Genomic DNA, 10662 nt, shown 5'->3' with positions numbered 1-10662 from the left:
TGCATGGCGTGCACATGCGAGTCCGCCTGATACGGAGTGTGTACGCCTGGGGAATAACAGCGGATACTACATGTGTATGCATGAGCATCGAGTGGTTGCTATTGATCTCCTGTGGCCTGTCAGTGGGATGTAAACACTGTGTCTTTCAACAGGAAGCTGCACTCAATACCTACAGCCGTCAACAACTGCTACACAGACACACACACACAGACACACACACACACACACACACACACACACACACACACACACACACACACACACACACACACACACACACACACACACACACACACACACACACACACACACACACACACACACACACACACACACACACAGTAACCATGTTATCAAATCAGCACAAAAAGCCTAGTGAGTGTGTGTGTGTGTGTGTGTGAGAGAGAAAGATGTCAATACACCATAGAAACTTGAAAATAAATGCTTGTGTGACGACATAATTTGGATTATTTTACTGACTGTATGACCACAAGCTCCTGACAACGGTAATATACTAAGATCAAAGTGGCATCCATATGAACACACACCCTTCTTCAAAGACACACACACACACACGGTATAAGCTGTGTGTGAAACCAGTTTACGCCCATCAAACTTCACCACAGAGATAATCCATGTGCCAGAGCTAAGATGAATCTGTGTAATATTGATTCTGTTCGAGCGCCGCACTGGTCCGCTAACAACCCATGAATAAGTGAGCGTGGAGGACACTTATCCTCAGCGTGTGTTACGCTTACATGTTTCCCCTCGATTTAAGTTCAACAGGATTTCCTTTCACTCAGGTGAAGGTTTGGACGAGTCGCTTGTCTGAAGTGAGCGAGAGAAGTTAAAGTCGGCTCGTGCTTCATTTAAAGACCTGGTTTAATTGAGGTTTTGTTAAATATTTGTATTTACATCTATTACGTCTATTTAAGCTTTCATGTTCACCTGACCAAAGAAGACTCATAATACATGTGCATGTCCACCATATTGTACAGTTGAAAAGCATGATAAGCTACATTTGAAATGTCCCTGACAAGTCAACGTAAAAACACTAGCGCCTTACCGACATTATCTTAATTAACAAATGACATGTTAGGTCTTCGGTAAAGCCATCCATTAGGAATTATGGACAGGGGGTGAACAGTAAACTATAACAAATTATAAGTGTTATCCAGATACATGTTAATGGCATAAAAACACACAATTTAAATGATTAGGAAATACATTTCTTTAATTAATAAACAGAACTGTAATTTGTGTGTGAATCATTTTATAACGGTCCAGTTACACACTCGCTATAGTTGTGAGTCAAGACGACTGTTTCACCAAATTTGGAACATGAGATTTCCTTTTACATTTAAATAGTTTCGCTAATCAAAACAAACCACATATTTCACAGCCCTCTGCAAACCAAACGGTGATTTCCAAATGACAAACATCTGGTGATCGCTGCCACCATCGGGGATCTACGTGTCAGCATGGCTCAGAAGTCACTTTGTAAAACAGGCTCCGAGTCATTTTTCCAGAAAGAAAATATGTTAAACTCACTGATAAAATAAGCCATACTCCGAGTCCGACAACAGTTTTCTAGCTAGTGGATTGTGTGTGTATCTGTTGAAGTCTCGTCTACTCTGCAGGTTTTTTCTGACAGCCAGGACCAGCAGTCTGGTAACAAGTATCACAACACAGGGGCTCTCCAACATCTGCCTCCAGTTATCACAGCTCTCTCTGCGCTCTGCCACCACAGCAACACACACACACACACACACACACACACACACACACACACACACACACACACACACACACACACACACACACACACACACACACACACACACACACACACACACACACACACACACACACACACACACACACACACACACACACACACACTCTCTCTCTCTCTCTCCATCACTCAGCGTCTGGCCACAGTGTGTTTTCGCCACTGTTCCCCTCAGGTTTTTCTGGTAAAGGGCCATTTTAGTCCCAGCTCAGGGCCGCGGGGGAAAGCGTCTCCCTGAGGAAAATAAGCACGCCTCGCTCCAGTGAAGACATCTGCTCTTTGAACGCAGCGCGGCTGTTTGAACAGCTGTCAGGGTCTCAGACATTCCCTGATAAAACACAGGCAGGTCTGCGAGGGAGACAGGAGACACTAAATGGACAGAGAGAGTCGTCCACTGGCAAAGGAAGAGAGGAGGAGGAGGAGGAGGAGGAGGAGGAGGAGGAGGAGGAGGAGGAGGAGGAGGAGGAGGAGGAGGTGCACACCTGCTTGTTGAATGGAGGGAACTGTGAGAGGAACGACAGCATTAACAAATACTCAAAGTTCATTCTGTTGGTGCCCAGTGAACAAATCCAGTTTGCATTGCGTACATGAAGGAATGCTTCATCCAAAACGTATCTCTTGTTCAACGATTACTCTCCTGTGTGGAGAAAGAATGAAAAAACGGCGTGATGAATTGAAGGAAACCGGGGCTTAACTAAAGCAAAACTGTTAAAACCATGTAAACTGTCACATCTGTAAACTTGTCCCTATAGCCTGTTTTAAATTGAAGTTGTCTGAGGTCCTTACCACCAGCTGCTCTTGCAGTAATATGTAGAGCCTTTCTTACGGTCCTAATGTGCTCAATGTAGTGACTGCTTTTCAGTGTTTTTGTTGACTTAGTTCTCTGTATTTGACATGTCTGTGTTATGTGTAACGTTGCTGCCTTCTTGGCCAGGTCAGCATTGTAAATTAGATTTTATCTCAATGCTTTGTATCTGGTTAAATAAAAAATAAATAAACATATTCCTTTCGCCACCTCAATACTTCCCAAACATACAACTTATTACTAAAATCGCACTATTTAAAACACGCACTTTTGTGAAAACATGCTAGTCGTCCGGGCGAGTCTAAGTGTTTAGATTAGTCAACATTTCAAGCATACGACTGGATAAGTGAGACTTGGGTTGTACTGAGTGAGTTTGTACTCATCGATGCAACATGTCTTTATGTCTGCATATTGAACACATCATCCTGAATCCTTGATTTCATCGACTTTGGTAATCCTTTTATTATGTGTTTCAATCTGTCATTCATGTTTTGTTGATCTGTACATTAAGCGGTAAAGTCCCCTGAGACACGTGTCATTTGTGATATTGGGCTATATACACTGAACAAAAATATAAACGCAACACTTTTGTTTTTGCTCCCATTTTTCATGAGATGTGGCCTGTGTTCGTCGTCCATAATAACATACGCCTGCCCATACCATAACCCCACCACCACCATGGGCCACTCAATTCACAACATTACCCTAACCCTAACCCTACCCTACCCCTCACACCAGATACTGCCTGGTTTTCGGACCCCCCCAGACCCCCCCAATAAAGCAAAAATGCACGTTTCAGAGTGGCCTTTTATTGTGGCCAGCCTAAGGCACACCTGTGCAATAATCATGCTGTCTAATCAGCATCTTGATATGCCACACCTGTGAGGTGGGATGGATTATCTCGGCAAAGGAGAAGTGCTCACTATCACAGATGTTTTCAGATTTGTGAACAATATTTGAGAGAAATGGTTATTTTGTGTTTATAGAAAATGTTTTAGATCTTTGAGTTCATCTCATGAAAAATGGGAGCAAAAACAAAAGTGTTGCGTTTATATTTTTGTTCAGTGTAATTAAAATGTGATTTGATGTAGTTGGGCTGTTGGATCTTTCTCCATTTTCTTTATTGTTCGCTCATTGTGGAGGCATGTGACAAAAAGCTCATTGTTTTTTAAGAAACGTAAGGTATCCCAGGGTAGGTCATTGATATAAAATAACAATATTGTGTGTAAAATCGCTCCCCTAAGGGCAGTTTCAGGCATGTTCCTTATGCATAACTTTGAGTTTGAACACTTGGACGAAGCCCTCAACACGGGGAGAACACACAACACAACTCAGAACGTCATCAAATATAAAGAAAACCTAAAAAGTATAAAAGCAGGTTTTTATGATATCGTTTTAACTTCAGTGAGTGTTTGCACGGCCATGGCTGCAGCAGTATCACTCTCCCACCCCGAGAAGATCTCAAGCCTAACCGTTAAGACTTTGGGTCCTGAAGTGACTGTCTGTTACTCAGCGAAGAGGAACAAGTGTATGTCAGACTTAGAAAAGTGCCGGGAGCTCAATTGCATTAAAGCTCTTAGTTTGCCTGAGCTCCACTCTAATTGGATAAAGCTGGGAAAGCAGCTTCCAATGTGCACAAATCCATTTTCTTTCTCCCAAACTCTTGTCTGGAGCAGCAGAGAGACGCTCGCCATGTTCCTCTTCCACCTCGTCTTTTGTCCTTGTCAACATTCCCCAAATGAGATTCCCCTAAAAATCAGGAGGTGAGGGACGCAATGCACGAGAGCTCCGAGCAAACACTGTCAGACAGACACACCTCTCACACACTTTCCTCTCCCGTCCTTATTAAAATTCCATATTGAGATTCCTCGCTGCCACTCCGCCTCCCCGGCCCCGTCACTCACACACACACACACACACACACACACACACACACACACGATCCAAACTTTCCTCAACTCGTCCCTGCTCTTGCCTTTATGTGTGGGATGAAAGTTTCCTTTAGGTGATGTGTGTGAGAGCATGTCTCCCACCCCCCCTCTCTCTCATTGTCATTATTTTCGATGGTGTCCCCTCTGATCTGCGGATCCTTTGGGTGCTCTCTCTCTCTCTCTCTCTCTCTCTCCTTTCATGTTGTCAGGCGCTCTCCTCAGCGACCGCCACTGAGGGGGGTTTGATTTCCCATCATGCCTAGCATTGACTCCCTGACTCTCCTACCCCCCCCCTTTACTCTCCCACTGAGGCGAGTGTTGTGCCCCCGCCTGGTTGGGCAATTATCCCCGGGAGTAATGAGGAGCGTCTCCCTGTGACTGACACCTCTCCCACTCATTTGTCAACAAATCAGACGGCTGGTGTGGGCGGCCATATTGAGCTGAGGGTTGTCGTCTCTTTCTCTCTCCCCTTCTCTCTATCCTCCTCCATCCTCCATCCTTTCCCTCTCTATCTCCGCCACCTCGTTATCTCTGACAGGGTGTCACTCCTTTCCAACTCCCGTGTCAGCCTCCGCGCGTATTTGTGTCGCCGAGAAAAACTCTGACTTCCAACACGGCCTAATGGTCATATGTGGCTAATGATCACTAAGCTGAATAAGTGACACTGTTCAATTCATCCGTGTCCCCGCCAGCCGCTGTAAACACTTTGTCCGACGACACGATGAAGAGAGCAGAAGGGACAAATATTTGTTTTAACGCTGCTTTCAATTTGTCACCATTAGCAGCTGTGGAGGATTTATGTAAATGTGCCGTGTCATGTCAGCACCGTCTGTGATGTGCCAATTAAACTGCGCATGCTTTAGAGATGTGTTTACCAGTGGTGTAAAGTAACTATATTTACTCAAGTACTTAAGTACACATTTGAGGTACATGTGCTTCTACTCCACTGCATGTATTTATACCTTTAGTTACTTTGCAGATCTGGATGAATGATGTGAAATATAACCAAGTGTTGAATCAGAATTTAGTTCCACCTAGAGTAAATTCACAAGCTGTGTGTGTGTGTGTGTGTGTGTGTGTGTGTGTGTGTGTGTGTGTGTGTGTGTGTGTGTGTGTGTGTGTGTCAGGTCTTCTCACCGTGCTCTTTCCTCTCCTCTGGGCTGGACGACGCCTCTCCGTCGGACATCAGGCCGGACATGGAGAACAGCTTCCTCCCAGAATCCTCCCCGCCCTTCAAGGATCCTCCCGGGGATCCGAAGTCAAACTCCTTGCCCTCCGTCTCCGGGAAGCAGCTCTTCAGCCTCTTGGCGGGGGTGAACGCCGAGTGGTACAGCCCAGATTCCCTCTCCTCTTGCGGGGAGGAGAAGGGTCTGAAGGCGCCCACCCCGCTGTGGTTCAGCATGCTGAGGGTGGAGCAGTCCAGGTGTCCAGGGGGGGAGAACTGGGGGTGCAGGTGGAGCAGGGAGGAAGGGAAGTCTCTGGAGGGGAAGGTGCCGGACATGGGGCCCTGGCGCTGGTACATGGAGGTGAAGGTGTAGGAGGCGGAGGGGAAGGGCAGGTGCAGATCCTTCTCCAGGGACACGGGCACTCCGAAGGGTCTGGGCGCCTGGCAGGGGACGGAGGCGTCGCGGCCGGACTCTGCGGTGGAGGCGAGCACCATGAGGGCGGGGGAGGCCAGGGGGGCTGGCAGATAGGAGGAGACGTCCATCTTGAAGGGCCGGTGGAGGTCCATTCACCTCCCTGTTAGTTACTGAAGAGAGTGGGAGAAAGAAGGACGTTAAAAAAGTGTATTTCACAAGATATTTACGACCATTTTCTCTATCAAATATCACATCCAGAAATAATTTTCTTCAGAGAATTTGTGGATTGTTGTGTGAAGTTTTCAGGGATTTTTTTGAAGGATCCCAAAGATTGTCTGACCCTTTCTTTTTCCCAATATGGCTAAAGATTTTTCTTTAACGCCTTCTTAGACTGTAACAGTGATCTAATTAATAAATGACTTTTGTACTGAAGAGAGGTGGAGGTGGAGCAGAAAGAAGGACATGAAAACATTTATCGAACAGGTTTTTTCGACCATTTTTCCTTTAAAATATCACAAGGAATTATTTTCTTCGAAGAATTTGAGGATTGTTACACTTGATTTTTTTGCTATTTTGTTGTTTTATGATCCCAAAGATTTTCTGACACTTTTCTTCCCAATATGGCATCCAGAAATGATTTTCATTCCTAGATTGTAACAATGGATTTGCCCTTTCTAATTAATAAATGACTTAGTTGTTAAGTTTTCAGCAAAGATTTTACACCCTTTTTGCTCTCAAATATAAGGATTTTCTTTAAAGCATTTCTGGATTTTAACAATTAATTAATACTCTTTTATTATACATTGCTTTTTTTGCTGTTTTGTACATTTTTCATGGAATTTTTTGTATGATCCCAAAGATTTTCTCAATGAATGAATCAAAGTGTATTCATATAGCCCAATATCACATGTTACATTTGTCTCAGTGGACAGTATGTGTTTTCTGACACATATGGAATGCAACTTTGATTTTCTTCAAATAATTTCTGGATTTTAACAATGAAGTTTCCCTCAGTTATTAATACATCACTTTTTTTCTCATTTGTTAATTTTTCAGGATATTTTGTATGTATGACCCCCAAGATGTTTTGACTGTTTTTCTTTCAAATATGATACCTACAGTAGAAATGATTGTCTTCAAAGCTTTTCTAGATTATCACACCCATTGTGCCTCTTTTAATAATACGTATTTCTTTTCTGTTTTGTTAAGTTTCTAGGACTTTTTTTAACACACACACACACACAAAAGGTTTTGCAACTATAGAGGCTTTTTTACAATCCCAGTTTTGGACTGATTTCAATAGAAAAAGGTTGGAGAGGCCTACTGTGCCTGTACATAATTACGACGGAATAAACTGGCAATAAAACACACACGTTGCGAAGCAGGCAAACAATCTGATCGTGATGTTAAGTAAAATAAAATTGGGGGAAATCGTTCAAACGCGATCAGAAAATAACAAACCATTCCTTCTGTGTCTCTCTTTAAATAATGAGTTTTCACAGTAAATCAATCATTAGTAAATCATGCTAATTGTGCCCAATAAAATGAATACGAGGCGGAACGTTTTAAGTAGAATAAGTACCCGGGAATTTCTCAAAATGAGCAATAGGCCTATTAAAATGCGAATGAACAATTTGCACATAAAACGTTACAAGCATTAAGTCTGTTAATGATTGCAGATAATTAACAAAATACGAAAACAGTTAGACGACAGTAAATATATGGGAATTGGAAGAGATGTATAAATTAACGTCTTCCCACTTTTCTTCAAAATGAAAGATTGACATAAGAGGCCGAAATAAGGAAGTAAAGTTGTGCTTTTTTGGGGTCTTTTTTCAACTGATAATAAACCAGGATGAGAATTCAAGTTTGCACACGACACTAAATCGACTTTAAAACACTTAACCTGGACAAATTAAAGCAGACATTCAGCATGAATTTCGCCATTAATTAACACATTTAGCGACTTTTTACCCAATTGTAAACGCAAAGTTCTAGATTTGACCCTGTTTTAGATTTCTACAAGAACTCAAATGTTCTCAAAGTCTTTACATCGTGTCAAACCGGAGACCGGTTTTGCAGCGAGAGCGCACAAGTTCCCTCACTCAAGGAAAGAGAGAAAGCCCGGCAGAACAGAACACACACTGCTCTGCCATCAAATCACCAATTAAAGCAATTACAGCTTTGATCACCGGAGCATCACCACTCACCGTTTAATCTACGGGAAGCAAAACTCTTCTTCTCTCAACTTCTCCTTCTTCTTGCGCAGGACGCGGCACTTTCTCCCGGTTGCGCAGTAAAAAGCGAGTAAAAGAGGAAGAAAAGAGAAAACGTGCAGCAGCTGCGGACAGATCCAGATGTTCAGGCTGAGAGAGAGAGAGTTACCGCTCAGATGTGCGCACTTTGGGGAGCTGGAGTCGCAGTTTGTGGGCATCAGAGAGCGGACTGGCTGCGGGTCTGTCGGACTCTGCTGGTCTCTCCTTCATGCGCTCAGTGTGACAAACCTCTCTCTCTCTCTCACACCCACCCCTCTCTCTCCCCTCTCTCTCCCCCTATAGCCCCCCCTTGAGACGCGCTGCATGCGATGGACACTTTCAATGTCTTCCCCTCGCTGTAGATGTGTTACAGTGAAATTGAGTCCAAAGGAAAATATTCAGTATTCAGTTTAACCAAAGGAAGAAAAGTTGTGCCATAGGTGTCCATAAAACATATCCTTTTGTTATTATGATAATTACGGTATGAGCATATGATGCACTCTTTGGACTTTACATATACTTCCTGCTTATTTCTGCATTTTTACAAACACGATTATTCCATTTGCACCATTGTTTCTATATATTGTGTGTTGCACTTGTTGTATTTTCAGTACCAACTAGCTGTTGCAAAGGACATTAAAGCCTTTGATTCATGTATTAAAACATGTTTAGCTGACGCTTTTATTCAAAGCGACCATGAAGAAACAATGGTGGAGGTATTTATCTCTATACCAGATGTATTTCTACTACATTATCTTCACTTTTTTGCCAAGCCAAAAACTTGTAAGTGCTAGAATGTGCAGTGTGAGGTTTCAGTCTTCAGTCGATTTGACTTTTGACTTAACTTTAATAACAATTAGACATTTACCTTGACATCATGCACCAAACATAACTTTAGAAAAAAAGGACAGACTTTTCAGCATAATAAAAACCTTAAGTTCAGTGCGCTAGGTATACAAGTTAACTCACACTCTCCCTTTGTGTGTGTGTGTGCGTGTGTGTGTGTGTGTGTGTGTCTCCAGACTCCTGTGATTGACACTTGGGAACATTCCCATTTGATGAGACACAATGCAAACCAATGGTATTATTTGTCACAGATAATCTGCTTTCTACTCCGACACACGCAGCGTGTAATATCTGCATTATTCATATCTGATTTCCAGCACATTGTCAGAAAACACAGCTCAGAGCGCCACAAATCAGCCCAAATCACTCTTAATTTGTTTTTATCGGTATTGGTATTGCTTAAAGACTTTTTGAAATAATGTAATTGAAATAATTCCTTATTCCCCGGAGCCAATCCAGAGGCTTTACACTGCTAATCTAATGTGACACGCAATTTCCGTCTCTCAGACGATTGCTTCCCCTCAGGTCCCTGTCTTTAATGAACAGCCATTTGGCTGTGAGCCTGAGTGTGTGTGTGTGTGTGTGTGTGTGTGTGTGTGTGTGTGTGTGTGTGTGTGTGTGTGTGTGTGTGTGTGTGTGTGTGTGTGTACTTAGAGAGCGAGAAAGAGTCTTGAGATAGGAAACGAGTGAATTGGGAATATCACAGCCAAAAAGGGGACACGGAGAGGAGGCTTGTGGGGAGACGTATTAGTGGTTCATCGTGCTAACTCAGCCTGAAAACACTCTGGATAATTGGGATGTAAAATAAATATTGACTGTCTTTCCTACATTAAGACGGCAAGAAAACAACGACACTCATTGGCTCCTTACATCCACACAGTGATCTCTGAGATGATCCTCTTCCTCTCACACCTAGAGACAGCCGGTGGCGAGGAAAAGGAGGAAGAGGAGGAGGCCAGACAGCAGATGCAGACCTTTAACTGGACACATAAAGCAGAGTCCAGACTGACTCTGTAACAGTGTTGCCCTCGGACCAATGTGGAAGTGTGTAACACATGTCTGTCTTCCTTTTGACAAGGCAAGGTCATTACTCGCTCTCCCTCTAACATTGTTTTAGGGTTAGACAACCACATGCCGCCACACACACTGTCAGACAGAGAGAGAGAGATAAGTCTGAAACAAGAAGCACCTCAGAGTCTGAAAAGGGAAAGAACATGGAGAAGAGCCTTTATTTAATATCCATCAGATTGTATAGAAGTCTATGAGAAAATGACCCGACTTCTAACTGGATTTATGACCTCAGTAAACATGTTCCTGATGGTCTCAATCTCTAGCTTAAAGTCTTCTTCACTACGGCATAATGTTCATTTAGTAAATGAAGGTCCCATTCAGAGTTCATTAGACAAGAGGGTATGCTTAAGGGCGGGGCTTCCTTGTGATTGACAGGTCGCTA

At 43.2% G+C, this 10662-nt stretch overlaps 1 protein-coding gene across 1 annotated transcript; it reads right to left on the bottom strand.

Moving 5' to 3' along the window:
- Window positions 1–2385: 2385 nt before the first annotated feature.
- Window positions 2386–8578, bottom strand: LOC117562802 (E3 ubiquitin-protein ligase RNF220-like). Its single transcript, XM_034240703.1, has 3 exons — window positions 8319–8578; window positions 5666–6278; window positions 2386–2429 (listed from the first exon to the last, which is right to left on the bottom strand). The coding sequence occupies exons 2-3, from the start codon at window positions 6258–6260 to the stop codon at window positions 2422–2424; spliced, it is 603 nt and encodes a 200-aa protein (XP_034096594.1). The 5' UTR covers window positions 6261–6278; window positions 8319–8578; the 3' UTR covers window positions 2386–2421.
- Between the last annotated feature and the right edge of the window lie 2084 nt (window positions 8579–10662).

The sequence above is a fragment of the Gymnodraco acuticeps genome, unplaced genomic scaffold (assembly GCF_902827175.1).
Source record: "Gymnodraco acuticeps unplaced genomic scaffold, fGymAcu1.1, whole genome shotgun sequence".
Taxonomy (NCBI): Eukaryota; Metazoa; Chordata; class Actinopteri; order Perciformes; family Bathydraconidae; genus Gymnodraco; species Gymnodraco acuticeps.
This window is presented reverse-complemented; position numbering and strand designations above follow the sequence as displayed.